The sequence below is a fragment of the Hakea prostrata genome, chromosome 10 (genome assembly GCF_041222555.1).
Source record: "Hakea prostrata isolate BN-2017 chromosome 10, UWA_Hpros_2, whole genome shotgun sequence".
Lineage (NCBI taxonomy): Eukaryota > Viridiplantae > Streptophyta > Magnoliopsida > Proteales > Proteaceae > Hakea > Hakea prostrata.
Window position 1 is genome coordinate 11,621,876 of NC_142609.1, and position 16,003 is coordinate 11,637,878.

The following is a 16,003-nucleotide window of genomic DNA, read 5'->3' on the forward strand; positions in this document are numbered from 1 at the left end:
TTCTTTACAAGTAATGGGCTATATTTATAGCCTTAAGAAGGAACTAACACTATGACTCAAAACTTAGAAAGTAAATCAAACTAGGACTATTACTTGGACTGGTGACTCACATTCACACAAAGACTATTATAACTCACCCTAGGATGATCCAAATTGAAAAATAGAAGTAGATACAGAATCCTTGTAATTACTGGATTGTAAGTTTGTGACTAGGGGAATACTAACCTAACTAGGACTTTTCAATAATTTGACAAACAAGGACTCGAATTCAAAAATAGAAGTAGATCTGGGATCCTATTGACATACTGGATCCAATAAACCCTAAGTTGACTATACTAGAATAGTGTGAAATTACCAAAATACCCCTGGTGTTACTAGAGGGCTGTAGGGCATGGCGCTATCAGCCTAGGCCCTATTTCGGCTCTGGTTCTGGTTCACATCATCAAAGCTCTGCACCATTACTTATTCTTATTGTTGTCATTAAGCTGCCGAAGGAACACAGCTTGAATCTCCCCTGTTGATGTCTTGATGTCTGGAAAAAAATAAATAACTAAATAAATAGATAAATAAAAGAATAAAAACACATAAACCCATAAATCGAGCAGCAAGCTCAGGAATAAAACCTAATTTTGATTACAATGGCTCAGATACCATGCTTCAAACTAGAATCCTGTAATCAGAGAGAAAGACGAAGAAGCAGTGAAGGAAGAGGAATAAGAAGAGAGGGTCACACGAACTCTTTTATTTTTTTTTGTTGGGAGGGGGGGGGGTGGCGGTGGGTAAGAAAGAGGGTCACACACCAAGTCAAGGAAAACTGACCTGCAATCTTTACAAGGTAGCAAAGATCACAGGCTCTCTTGTAGCTGTAAAATAAAGACTTCTTACAAGAAAAGGGGCCTTCTGCCCCTAGTATCACCAACATACTTAACAAACCAAGTAATAATAAGTGAACTGATTGCAAGAGACTCCCAGTGAATAAAACACCCGTAACACTAATGTCTCAACACTCTCATAGTCTCATTAGGCAGTTTCTGTTTAGATTATTATTAAGAACAACACAGGAACCATTTGGGATAACCAAGTTCTCTAAATCAATCACAACAACAACAAGCCTTTTTCCAACTAAATGGGGTTGGCTACATGGATCCTTGACTTCCATAAATAATGTATAGCTATTTTTATGGCTATAGGATTCTTATTTTGGACTTGTTTATTTTTCTTGCTGTTTTTTGCTTAAATACTTCTTCTTTTCATTTTAAAATGTCTCTTTCTTCTTGCTTCCATCGAACATTTTCTGACATGAATTTGTCAATTTTCCCTGCAATGGAACAGTTCCCTCCAACTGGCAAATGCATGGATTTGATCGACCCATTTATACAAATGTTGTGTATCCATTTCCACTGGATCCTCCTCACGTTCCGGTGGAGAATCCTACCGGCTGTTACAGGACATATTTCCAAATCCCTAAAGAATGGAGTGGTACGATCTCTTTGGTTATGTTTTTATCTGGTAATATTATTGCTAATTAATTCTTGAAAATTGATTCCTAACTGTATTGGATATTACATGTTTAAAGTCCAGCACTGTGTCTTCAATGTCTTAAGTACTTTTATACCCTCACTTCAATTATTTATCATGCCTTTATGCGGAGACACTAAGATCCTTAACCAATTATACACTGTCAATAGTTTCTCTACATTAGAAATGTTTCTTAGGCCATTGGTCACCCTGCTTTCAGACCAGCTCCAATGATTGGGTCACATGAATGTTATGACATCTATGGGAGGGGTTAAATAGATTAATAGAATAGAATGTGGGTCTTTTTGTCATGTTTTTTATTGGTTGGGCGTAGTTGTATTTAATTTATTCTGTCCTTGTAATTCCATGTTCAAAAATTTATAGGTACACTTTAGGGAGTTTAATAGGACAGTAGGACCTAGACTTTGCTTTCTCTTCTTCCTATTTGGTATTGTGGGTACTGGTTTCTTGGTTCTCAAGTCATCGTGTGGTATTAGAGCTAGTCAAGTCAGCCTCAACTACCTTTTTCTCTGTTTTGGAAGCTTTTTGGTGTTTACCCTTCGTGGTTTGCTGCAACCAATGCTTCCATCTATATTCTATGGAACCCTAGTTGGTGTCAAAATGAAGAGAAAAGTAGGGTCTCTGCTGTGAATGTTGCTCCTATTTTGTCAAATTTGTTGGTTTCTGGTGAATGGTTTGAGAACTTCTGACTTTTGTCAGACACAGTCAGTCTTTATTTATACTTGTAAAAGAGTAAAGACTAGAAATTCCCAATGTGGGATATTACACAATAATAGCCTAGAGACGATTCTACCCCTTATACTCGGGATTACAACACTCCCCTTAGGTTGGTACATAGGCATCATCTATTATGCCCCACTTGCTAATAATATTACCAAAAACTTTAGTGCTCAGACTTTTACTGAACACATCAGCCATCTGATTTTCTGAAGAAACAACAGAAACATGGATAAGACCAGACTCAATTTCTCCTTGATGAAGTCAGTCAATCTCCGCATGCTTAGTTCTCTCATGCTGAATAAGGTTGTGAGCTATGCTAATCGCTGACTTGCTATCTGAATACAACTGTATAAGAACCTTTGTATCTGCACATGGATTCTGGAGTAACAGTAACTCCTTCAGCCATAACACCTCATATATGCCCTGGGCCATTGCTTTGAACTCAGCTCTGGCACTTGACCCTAGCTACAAAGGCCTGCTTTTTACTTCTCCGAGTCACCAAGTTTCCTCCCGCATAAATTCAATTCCTGGAAGTAGATCTCGTATCATCTAGACACCTGCCCAATTTGCATAAGTATAGGCTTCTACATTAAAATGTCAATGAGAAGAAATCCGAATTCCCTTTCCAGGGGCTGCCTTTAGATACCTCAAAATTCTGTAAGCAGTTCCTAAATTAAAGGAATACGGATCATGCATATACTAGTTTACTAGGCTGACTGCAAAGGCTATGTTCGGTCTGGTGTGGATAAATAAATGAGTCTTCCTACTGGCCATTGGTAGCTGGTCCTTGTCCACTGGTTCACCATTCTTGGCCTTCAGATGTGAGTGGGGCTCAATAGGTGTATCTATTGGCTTGCATATTAACATACCTGTCTTTGTCAATAAACCCAAGGTAAATTCTCTCTGAGAGAACGATGCCATCAGAACAATATGCCAACTCAATACCCAAAAAAAATTCTTAGCTTTCTCATGTCCTTGATTTCAAACTCTACTTCCAAGGGAGCTTTTAGGCCAAAATCTCAGCTGCATTGCTGCTATTGCTAACTATATCGCCTACGTACACTAGTGAGTGTTGTCCTTGATGAACAGGGTGATCAGCACTACTCTGCTTATAACCAATGGACATCATGGCCTTATGAACGTTTGAGCTTGCATACCTTCCCATGAATTTCTCTAGTAGTGTATCTAGGTGGGACATCCATGTACACCTGATGACCTGATGTGAACCAGGATCTAGGGTTTAGTTGATTGAATGTTGCCTTAGAACCAAGCTCACTCCAGGATCCTCTTCCCTGAGAATCATCAGTCTTCAAGGGCTGTAATCATCTTCATTGAAGGGTTTCTATGACAAATATATAGGTTCTAGGTTTGAGTTACGGTTAGGATAGCTTTCATCCAGGCTTTGGGGTGTAGGGTTCGAATTTTCAAGCTTTACACCTTGCTGTAATTGTAATTTCAGAGTTGAATTTCAGTTTTAGGGTTTGGGAAATCAAGGTTTCTAGGGTTAGGGTTAGGGCTAAGGTTTGGGTCGAATGTTCAATTGGTGATAAGGAAGCTAATCCTAAAAGGGCTTAGAGTTTGGATGAGGGAATTAGGAGATTTAGGCTTCTGAAGTTTCTTAGCATCGGGGTTTCTAATGAAAAAGAAGAACTACTGAATTTTCTAGGGCTTAGAGGTGAAAGGGAGGAGCTGTTACTCAGGGTTGAAGGTAAGGGATAGGGAAGGCTGTTTTTGTCCTAAAGGGGTGGGTCTAGATCAAAGGGGTTAAGGGAATCTAGGATTTAAATTGCTGCTGCAATTCTGGGTTTTAATTTGTGAAAATTCTTTAAGTTGCGGCAAGTTTTAGAATGGGGGAAACCTATGGGGTAGGGCTGTAACTAAGGTTTAGGGCTAGGGGGAGGATAGGGGCATACTAAGAGGCACTATTAAGAGGCAAATTTTGTTGAAATTTTGCCCCATTTCGACAGAGCCTTTGTTTAGCGATTTTGTGCTCCAGAGTCCGATTTTTGTAGTCTTGGAGTCGATCTTCATCATTTCCTGCGTCTTCTTGTGTGGATCTTGCCAGTAAATGCGTGTATCATGTGGATCCAACGTCATTTCAGTAAGATCTTGGAGTTTTTCATCTTTGAGGTATAATATTCTTCCCCAAACTAGGCCTTTTTTCCCCCTTTCCCCCTTCCCCAAAATGCATGTTAAAAAGTTGTGGATGAACATGGAAATAATATATGTTGAACACATAGGCCAATCTACAAACTCACTATGTTGAAATTTTTTCTGCAAATTGGATTTTTTTCCTTTTTAAATGACAAAGAATGTATTGTCCTACACAAAATGTAAAAAAATTCATGATATATGTCTTGTATGGTAATGGAATAAATATATGTTGGACTCCATGGGCTGATCTATGGTCTTACAGAGTCAAAATATTTTTCCATCCAATAAATAATTATTTATTTTTCAAAAATTAGTAAAATATTTATAAAAATTATAAATTAGTAAAATATTTATTAAAGTATAACTAAGTATGGAAATATAGGGACAAAGGTTTTGAAAATTATAGAAAAATATGAAATCACTCTATGTGTTTTTGAAGTGTTGTTCATATGGTTTCATTGCCAGTTTTGCTATGGGAAGAAAATTTTATTGCCGGAAAAATTTAAAAAAATAATTTCATATTAAAAAAATACATAGGCAAAGGAAAATTACTAGTTATTTACATAATTGTTTCTGTCTCCCCAAAAAATTATTTTGACGTTATTCAGTGACTTATGCAATCATTTTGTGTATGCAACAATGATCGTGTCTGGGAACAATATCATTGATGTAGGGGGAGGGTGGTTCACAGACTGATCAAGGCAGAGAGTAGGAACATGATGTTGCTCCCACACTCTGGGAGTGATCCAGATTGTGGGCGTACAGTGCTACCATACAGTCTACGAACCACCCTCCCTTTGGGAGCAGCCGCATGTCCCTGCTCTCTACCCTGATCAGTCTACGAACCACCCTCCCACTGCATCTTTGACGTTGAACTCCTCCTGTTCCCAAACATGATCATTTTTACATGCAAAAAATGATTGCATAAGTCACTAAACAACATCAAAATAATTTTTGGGAGACAAAGAAAGACTCATGTACTTAACTAGTAATTTTTCCCTTGACCATATATTTTTTAAAATATAAATTTTTTTTTTTAATAACTTTTCCAGCAATAAAATTGGCTGCCCATAAACCATATTAACAACACTTCAAAAAAACATAGAGAGCCATTTCATATTTTTCTATAATATTTTAAACCTTTTTCCATAAATTTTATAGATATTTTAGTAATTTTTGAAAAATAGAATAATTATTTGGGTGAAAAAATACTTCAACTTCATGAGACCATAGATTGGCCCGTGGAGTTCCACATTTCTTTAGTCCATCACCATACAAGACATATATCATGTATACCTTTTTACATTTTTTCTGAAGGAAAATTCATGTTTTGACATTAAAAAAAATAATCCACTTGCACAAAAAAAATTTGACACCATGCATTCGTAGATCGGCCGATGGTGTTCAATAAACATTATTTCTATGCCCATCCAACAACTTTCTAAAATGCATTTTGAAAAATCTAGTTTGGGGAAGAATGGTAATCCACAAAGATGAAAGATTCCAAGATTTAACTGAAACGATGCTGTATCTACATGTTTTCTGGCAAGATCCATGCGGAAAATGACAAAGATCATCTCCAAGATTACAAAAATCAGACCTTGGATCACACATTCACCAACCAAAGGCTCTATCAAAATTTCGCTTGAAATGGGGCTAAATTTCGACGAAATTTGCCTCTTATAGTGCATATTGGTCAAAATTCTTGCGAGTTGTCGCATCTTGCCAAAAGATATTGGTATCAATCATTTTAGCGCCCATTTCTTTTCGCCCATTGGCGAAACAGTGAATGTTTTATGAAATTTCATACTACGATAATACTCAGTGGTGGAGCAACATAGGGGTTGGGGGTCCCCCCCCCCTCCATTTTTAAAAAAAATTGATTACTTCCCTATTTGTTTCCTTATTTTTCTCACTCATGTGAAATACCACTATTTCCCCCCCCCCCCCAAATATTAAAAATAAAATTTTAAGATAAAAATGACGGGTATAGATGTCATTATTAATCATTATCCAAGAGTTACCATTAAACCCCTACTTTTAAGCAACAAAAAATTAAAACTTCGTTAGAAACTAACTCGCTATCCATAAATTTCTCCCTATTTATTCTCTCATATTTCTATTCTTATTTATTCTCTCTTGAGTCTCCTTTTTTATTCTTTATGTTTTCTCTCTTCTTTCCTCACACCTCTCACAAGCGGCTTAAGGTAGTTAGGGAAAATTTGGAAAAACTAGCACACATTGGAGTTTTCCTAAATCATCTCCACAATTATTAGGTATTCATTCTCTCTTTCTCAATCTCTCTCTCTCTCTCTCTCTCTCTCTCTCTCTCTTTTTTTTTCCTAGTATTCTTTTCAGAAAACCTTAGAAAATCATGAAGGCATTAACCAATTGATTTTTCTTTTTTAATTTAATTATTGAACTAATTGTTTTTTCTAACATTATATTGAAGTAATTATTTAAGTAATAGGTACTCGCTCTTTCTTTCTCAATTTATATTTCTCTCTCTCTCTCTCTCTCTCTTTTTATTTTTTTTGTTATTCTTTTTAGAAAACAACAACCTAATAGAATTTAATAGAATTATTTTTTTTAATTTAATTATTGAACTAATTGAATTAATTGTTTTTCTAACATTGTATATTTGTATAGTTGTATTGAACTAATTATTCTATTAAAAAAATTATTGAAGTAGTTGAACTAAAATATGATAAAATAATCCAACAGTGGGTCCCACATGAGTCTACTCAATATGTGCGGTGGCTTAACGCATGTCCGATGGGGAGGTGATTTGGACACATTATTCGCCCCCCCCAATGTTTAATTCTGGCTCCACCCCTGATAATACTCGTGCAAGGTATTGTTAACGATGTCTATTTGGTACTGAAACTTACCGCATAAAATTGTACCATTCCAAAAAACGTTATGGTAGGGTTTTCAAAAATGGTTTTTAGTATGGTATGGTACCGATTTCAAGTGTTATACTGACTGTATGTACTGAATGGTATCAAATATTATCATTTTCATACCGAAATCGTACCGTATTTTTGTATAACATTTACATACTAGAACCATATTATAGCATTTTTATACGGTTCACATATCGAAACTGTACTGTACCATTTTGATACCATCTTCCCATTGTGTTTTTGTGCCAAAACCGTACCATATGGTATCAACAATGCAAATGTGGATACAAAAATTATACAATACGGTTTTGGTTTTAGGTACCACTTTTCTGTACTGCCTCAATGTTGTACCGAATTACTGATTCTGTATTGTTTTATACCCTTAAGTTATAGTACTGAGAGAGAGGAAGATCCTTTTGCTATAACCACTATATCTTTTTCCTAATCCCAAACCATTGAGCATCATTACCAACCTTGTAGTATGTATCCTTGGCAACTTTCCATACAGCGGCAGCATTGGCAAAAAGAAGTTAGCTCACAGCAATAGCAGGTTCAATGGAGTTGAACAAAAAACCCATCATAGGACATTCATCAGTTTCCCATTTGTCTTGAGCAGGACCAAGAGTTGTATGTTTTATTGTGGTCATAGAAAAAAATTCAACGGAAACTCAAGTTTCGACTAGGTGAAAATGGGAAACCTAGGTGGGAATCTGGAAAATTTCGAGGAAACTTAGAACTTTTTCGTGCAAGTTTCGACAGGTTTTAGGGAGTATTTTAGGGTGGGACTTTGCATTTAAGCTAATTAGAGTATAAAGAACACATTGACTGTATTTTGCTAAAAAAATCAATGTAGATATGTCATTCAATGTACATAACATCAATGTAGAGTTGTCCGAGAAGTACACTATAAACTTAACCACTTAAGTACATAACATTCAATATATAATTTCTAACTTCAAAACATCAAATACAAAGTAACTGACAATAAAAGGAAAGTACAACTTAGTGCCAAGAGTGGATCCATCCTGTGAGCCGAGTAGTACTATGCATGTAACATCCTCTCCTCCAACCAACGAACATAGACATCCCATGACATTTTATGCCTATGGTTGTCAATGTAATCGACAACTGTAACTTTATAAGTCTGGTCATCAACATGTCTAAGATAACCAGTCTGAGGGAATACGCAATTTGGATAGGGAAGTCCTGATGGAGGGGGTATTTGTCGTGGTATTTGGGGAAACATGAAAGAAACAAAAAAATTGAAAATTTGGGAAAGCTACAAAACTTGCAGGAAAAAATCCTAGGTTTTCACGAAATTTCCCTTGTTTCCCACGAAATTTGGGATTTTTTTTCTTCTCATGAACCAGATGGTCCAGCTGGGTTGAACCAGGTTTTGAGAAGTTTTGACGAAACTTCGACTGTTTCAATTGAAACTTGGGATTTTTTTTCAGTCCCCTAGTTTTTCGTTTCAAGGTTCCCAAAATGGGGAATTTTGGTAGAAATTTCACAAGTTTCGACGGAATTTTGTTCTATGATTATGGTACTATGAAGATGACCAGTAGGATCACGAGAACCTAATGCAAGTTCCAGCCAAGCTATTTGCTTAAGCTGGTAAGGTGGAGCTCATTAGATATGTATTTTGGTGCTGCTATATTTTTTGGAGTGGAGTCTTGGATCTCTTGGTGGGAAGCCCAGTTGTGAACCAACGGCAAACTTGTATTATGCATCCATCTCTCACATTTAGATGTAGTACAAACCTCAAAGATGGACGTGCAACTGCTGTCTCCGTTATAACATTTAGAATGCTGTGTTCTTCGACATTTCATCTAAGCTTTGCCTCTCAACTCCGTAATGATATAAGTGACACCCTAAGGAAAGGCTTATTGTATGCTGCAGTCTTCCTGCTCAGCTTTTACAGCCACATGCCACTTAATGTTAGCTCCTGGCTTTTGTTCTGCTTGATGTCCTCAGGCCTGTTTTTTCTTTTATTTTTGTCTCTATTATAGTTCTTACTCATCTAGAAAAAATGAAATTGTATTCCTCCATGGGCACAAACATGTATCTACCTATTTAAGTAGCACTATGGAAACTACTTGATCTTTCTCTTGCAATTCCAGTATGTATTATCGTTAACTAGAATTTAGATGAGTGCATAACTAATTACATGATCATTATGTAAATTTTGCAAAACCATTTTAATGATGTATTTGCCTTTCGAGGTATCTCTACTTTGAATGTTTAATTGTCTATACCGTCATAAGTCATGAACATTGAAAACGGGTCTATGAATTATTGTGCAATGGTTCTTGCTTTAGTTTTGTGGTCCTCCCTTGGTCAGATACCAGTTTTATTTTCATTTCACTGCCATTAATTTTTCTTCAGTTTGAACCCCCCCAAAAGATTGTTTCTTCAGTTTTAGCATTGCAAAAAACTTTCTAGGCCATTAGGTCTGGAGGTATCTCTAGACTGCACCAAAAAAATTTGCCACCTGCAATTTGGTGGATATTTATGCCAATCTGGAAATATTCTCTATGCCTGGGGTTAATGAAATTCCTTTTCCCTTCCTCTTGTGTTTGTGTCCTGATATTTTAGTTGGTATTTGACAGGTCGTAGGATCCTGTTGCACTTTGAAGCTGTTGATTCTGCTTTTTTTGCATGGGTCAATGGTGTTCTTATTGGATACAGGTTTGTAAATGGTCATTAAATGAGAATTTGGTAATAAAGTCATTACCATTCATTTAGGTACTGTGATGTACTGCTTTTGGTGCCCTTAATTATTCTTAGTTGACTCTTGTTAGTATTTTACTAATTTTCCTTCAATAATTCGAAGCATTTCTTTGTAAAAGATTCTACTTCCCTGACCTAGGATTGGATACCTTTAGCTATGAGTATGTTACTCTTGTTTGTGCAATGTTTTGCTTTCTTTAATCACATTCTATATATTTCTTCTGATTTGAGTTGACCAAGATTTGATGAATATATGGTTTGTATAATGTTACTTTTTAAACAAATCTTCCAGGAGCCAAGTTTGGTTCAGTGGGATCTAAAATCAATACCTGCAAATTGGAAAGGAGAGGAAAGAATAGAGGGAGAGATCAGTGGCAGAGGAGAAATCTGATCGATGATAGATTCAGCATGAACATCTATCATGGCCTACCCCTTTATTTATGACAGAAACAACAGACTCAAGTAGGAGTCCTACTATGATTGTATAAGCCTAATGTCCTAACCTAATACTAATGCCAAAGTACCACCATCTCAATAGAGAAGATTATAGGGTACTCCCCTATCATGATTGCTCAGCTAAACCCTATAGCTATAGAATACTGCAGGTTAACCTATTAGTATAAGTGAATTGTCACCCTATATAAAGTCTTATAGAATTTCATAATTTCCTGTGAGATGGAAGATCAACTAATCAAAGAAATCCTCTTATGCATTTCTTCAGTCAGGATAGTAGGCTTCCTGCTGAATTTGAAATCACTGATTTCTGTCATCCTTTTGGTTCGGACAAGAAGAATATACTTGCAGTTCAAGTATTGAGATGGAGTGATGGTTCTTACCTTGAAGATCAAGATCATTGGTGGTTGTCTGGCATTCATCGTGATGTACTGCTTCTATCTAAGCCACAGGTTGGCTTTTCACTTTTCTGACATTCTATTTGTTGTAATGCTCCCATAAAATGAACTCATATTTGTTATTTCATAGTAAATTTGGTTTCATTTTACAAAACATGAATTTATTTGACTTTTTAATGTAAATATAATGTTCCACATAGGCTTTATAGTGAAGCATAACACAACACTTAAAGGCGTACCTAATGCATGACGTGTGTACCAAGAGTTTTGTGACTAAGCTAGGTCAGAATCCCAAAGAAACCATGAAATGAGATTTTTTTTTATTATTTTTTTTATTTTTTAAAAAAGAAGGTGCACAAACTCACCCAGTTCTCTGTCCTTGGTTTTTTTGGCTGACCTAGTTGGGTTTCCAAAACTGAGTTCTCAAACTTTGTTTTGTAAAAGAAGCTGGACTGTTATTACTTGAATGATTGAATCAAATCTGTAACTGATGGATGTAACAATCCTAGATCTGCTACCAGTAACTGAATTGAAAAAGAGAAGAGTAAAATAAAAAGAAAAAGAAAAAGAAGAAGAAGAAGAAGAATACCAGAATAATAGGTGGCAGAAAGATGTGCTGGAGAATCTTGCCTCCTCTCCCACTACAATTCAATGAAATAGAAAGCAAACTCCAATTTAGAAAACAGCCTCCTAAACTGGTTGCTAGAAAAATAGAAAGAAATTAAAGACAATATACCAAGTAATCTAACCTATGGTAAAAGGACAAGAAAATCAAAGTACATGTGTTAGAAATCAGAATATGTAATCAGCAAAAGACAGAAAAGCAAAGAAGAAGAAGCAGCAGAATGATAGGAAGAAGAGAGGAAGAGAGAGGTGCTGCAAGGTGTTGAAGACAAGGCCCTGCGATTAGACTTACGTTTCTGATTGCAGGTTACTTTTAGTTATAACTGAACAGAAAAAAAAAGAAATACAACCTAGATTAGGACTCTACTAACTTGTGGCAGGATTACAAAGAAAATTAAAACTTAAAAGGATTAAGAACCTATAACTAAACCAAAACAACCTAGAGACAATTATGCCCCTAGGCTGCTGCCGTTAACCATCATACACTAGAACTCAACTTTACCCCTCATGCTGGGGCATACAAATGACCCAGACTCGGCTTGGTACAATTAGAATGAAAACTAGGAGCAAAGAACGCCTTTCTAAACATATCTGCTAACTAGTCAGACGAGGACTCGAGTGGATTGACAATTCGTTTCTTGAGCACAGCATCTGTGATAATCCACCTCCTATGTGTTTGGGTGCTCATGGAATACAAGATGTCTTAGAAAGTATAGCCTCCTCTCCGCTCTATGATTTCAAACAGAAGGTAACCTCCAGTTTAGAGAACAGCCTTCCTAAACTGGTTACAAGAGAAATAGAAATCGCCCTGCTTGTGCGGATGCCTTTGGCAGCGGGTTCACCTTTGTTTATGAGAGCAATTAATTCTGTAGACACTATTTTCTGAATTATGTTCAGTTCACACATATGGCATAGGATCTTACATATACTGATATTTTATTAATCTAAATGGCTCTATGCATCATGTGCTTTACGGAGAATCACCCTTGATAATGCCCTTAACCTGTTTGTATAACTACATAGTGGATCAGTTAGATATTTTGTGTCGACCTTTCTTAATTTGGGATTACTTAAAATTAGTGATTGTCTGCTAATTAATTAATTGGTTTTGCAGGTATTTATTGCTGATTACTTTTTCAGATCGAGTGTCAGTGAAAATTCCATGTATGCTGATATAGAGGTATGCTGGTTTTTTTTTTTTTTTTTTTTTGAATTATAGAAAAGATACTATATTTGTTCAAAACTTTTGTTAATTGAAAAAAGAAACTAGTCTTGACCACTCCATGTGTCTCCATGTCTGCTATTTTCTACTTGTTTGTAGAAGAGCTTTCACATGGCATCTATATGGCTTATTGCTATATTGAGATATCAACTCCTGATTCCCTGCATCTCTAAGGCGTGTACCTATTCCCTAATGCAGCATTAACCTCAACCCAGTGAAATCCTGTGTGAGATCAGCTTGCAACAGGATTGCAGGTGTATGGTCCACTCAGATATGCATGAAATTATGGTTGAAATGTTATTTGTCAAGGTGATAAATCTGTAAGAGCTTGTGTTGACTAAATTATCAGATTTGACGGTATGGGATAGTCCTAAAGTAGCAGGTCACCAAAAGGGAGACCATATATAGAAACTAATAGAGAATACCAAGTAGGAATAAGATTTGAAGAGACCAAAGGTAACCAAAACACTAAGTTGCTGAAAATAGGAATTCAGTTTTAGTAACTATGGAAAATACAAAAGTTAGTATGAAAAAAAGAAAGTGAGGGAATGAAAATAGAAACTAAGGAACATATTAAGGTGAAATTATAGGATTAAAAGTTAGAAGAAAATAGCGACTCTCTATGGTCAGATTTTGACCTCAATTTCAATCAGGGGATGATTTTAATATTGCGTATGTTTGGAACTATTTTTTAATTATGAGCACAACGAAAATGCCAGATGAATGGAGGAGAAGCATCGTGGTTCCAATTTAGAAAAATAAAGGAGATATTCAAAGCTGTAATAACTATAGGGGCATTAAACTGATGACCCATATTATGAAAGTATGGGAGAGAGTAATTGAAATTCATTGGAGACACTTAACCACAATTATGGAGAACCAATTTGGGTTTATGCCGAGAAGATCTACAACGGAGGCTATTTACCTAATTAGGAGACTTATGGAAAGATATAGAGAGTGTAGGAAAGACCTTCATATGGTATTTATTAACCTAGAAAAAGCTTATGATAGAGTTCCTAGAGCATTAATTTAGCAAGTACTAGAGAAAAGAAGCGTTGCAAGTAAATATTTAAACATAGTTAAGGATATGTATGATGGTTCAATTACGAGTGTAAGAATAGTGGGGGGGGGATAAAGTAATGAATTCCCAATTACAGTTGGGCTACATCAAGGATCAATTTTAAGCCCATATTTATTTACACTTGTAATGGATGAATTAACTAAAGACATTCAAGATGAGGTCCCTTGGTGTATGCTTTTTGCTGATGATATTGTGTTGATAGATGAGACTCAAGTGGGGATTAATACCAAGTTAGAATCATGGAGAGCAGCTTTGGAATCAAGAGGCTTTAAACTAAGTAGAATGAAGACAGAATATCTAGTTTGTAACTTTAGTCATGATCGGGTAGACGATGAGGTGGTGAAACTTGACGATAAGGAGATTCCTCGAAGTGATTCTTTTAGGTACCTAGGTCCAATCATAAATAATAGAGGTGATATAGAGGATGATGTTTCTCAAAGAATTAAAATAGGGTGGATGAAGTGAAGAGGTGCATTCGGGGTCTTGTGTGATCGACGTATTCCATTAAAGCTCAAAGGAAATTCTATAGGACCGTCGTTCGACCAACTTTGAGTATGGTGCAGAGTGTTGGGCTGTTAAAAGGAATCATATATATAAACTCAATGTAGCAAAAATGAGGATGCTAAGATGGATGAGTGGCAAAACTAGAAAGGATAAAATAAGGAATGATCATATTAGAGTTGGTCTGGGAGGTGCTCCCATAAGTGATAAGCTTCGGAAAAGTCGCTTGAGGTGGCACGACCATGTTCAACGGAGACCTATAAATGTCCTTGTACGGAGAAGTGATATAATCCAGATTGAAGGAACTAGAAGAGCTAGGGGTGGACCTAAGATAACCTTAAGAGAAGTGGTGAGAAATGATATGCATAGTTTAGGCCTTGCATCTAGCATGGCCTCAAACAGAATTGATTGGAAGGCAAGAATCCATGTAACCCACCCCCATTTAGTTGGGACAAGGCTTATTGTTGTTGTTGTTGGAACTATTTTTTTGGAATGTTTTGTAAATATTTTGTTACATTTTGGATGAGATTACAGAAAAATGCTGAAATCTTAGTCAAAACAATGTTCTTTGTTTTGCTGTTGGTTTCAACTTGGTGGCTGGTGAAACCGTGAATTTTTTATTTCATAGAGACTTCATGTCTTACATTAACTTGGTAATTTGTAATAATGTTGGAGTTGGTTCAGTTAACTTCAAAAAGAGGTTATAACTTATAATCACATTGTATGTGGTCATTGCAATACATTAATCTCATTATCTACTTAATTCTGCTTCTCTGACATAAATAAGTTTTATAACCTTAAGTATTTGGATCTTAAGTATTTGTGTGATCCAGGTGGAAGTGAAAATTGATGACCTAAGAAAATCAACTAATGACAACATCCTTGGAAGCTTCACCATTGAAGCTAGCATATACGACACTGGGAAGTATGAATGTGGTGGGAATATTGATCTTGATTCTTTTAATGTGACTCATATGGAACTTGATCGATCACCTAGTAGAATTCTCGGCTTTCGTGGATATATACTCAAGGGAAGACTCCAAATGCCTAAGCTTTGGTCTGCAGAAGACGTGAGTTACTCTGCCAGTCCTAAACATAAATTGTAGCAGAATGAACTTTTGTATATTATGTATCTTGCTTGTTGATCAGAATTTCAATTATATTTTGTTTATCATATTGTTTCCTGTTTATATATCCAAATTCCTTTATGATAACAGCATTCAACTGGTCCATATTATAATGAGTAGAGAAGATTGATATGCAGTTTCTCATGCCTAACAAAAACCCCATGCTGAATAGTAGCTTACACAGAAATTCTTTGACAGCTTATATCCTTGAAATGATTGGAATCTCCCACCTTCACTTCATTCAGTCTAATGAAATTTGGAATGCTTGCCTTCCATCATGAGAGTTGGTAACAGTGATTGTGTCTCTTGGTCTCCTTCCAGTTCTAACTTGTTCAGCTCTGCATCCAGCTGGATTCTTTTTAAGCAAAGAGGTCACCTTGCTCCTTGGAGAAAGGTTGTCTAGCTCAAGCATCAAGTTCCCCACTATTGTTTTGCTCTGTGGAGTGTCTTCACCAACTGCCTCCCATTGCTGTCTTCCCCAGATGCAATCTTTGCTGAAATGCTGTAGAAAACATTGATCTTTGCTTGCCTGTTCACTGCTTCTATCT

At 36.2% G+C, this 16,003-nt stretch overlaps 1 protein-coding gene across 1 annotated transcript in view; it reads left to right on the forward strand.

The window, feature by feature from the left end:
• Nucleotides 1–16,003, forward strand: part of LOC149001909 (glycoside hydrolase family 2 protein) — a 76,770-nt gene that overhangs the window by 17,771 nt on the left and 42,996 nt on the right. Inside the window, exons 4-8 of the mRNA XM_089137292.1 lie at nucleotides 1,333–1,479; nucleotides 9,929–10,007; nucleotides 10,771–10,954; nucleotides 12,639–12,704; nucleotides 15,162–15,398. Coding sequence (XP_088993418.1) covers nucleotides 1,333–1,479; nucleotides 9,929–10,007; nucleotides 10,771–10,954; nucleotides 12,639–12,704; nucleotides 15,162–15,398 — 713 coding nt within the window. The remainder of the gene's footprint in view (nucleotides 1–1,332; nucleotides 1,480–9,928; nucleotides 10,008–10,770; nucleotides 10,955–12,638; nucleotides 12,705–15,161; nucleotides 15,399–16,003) is intronic.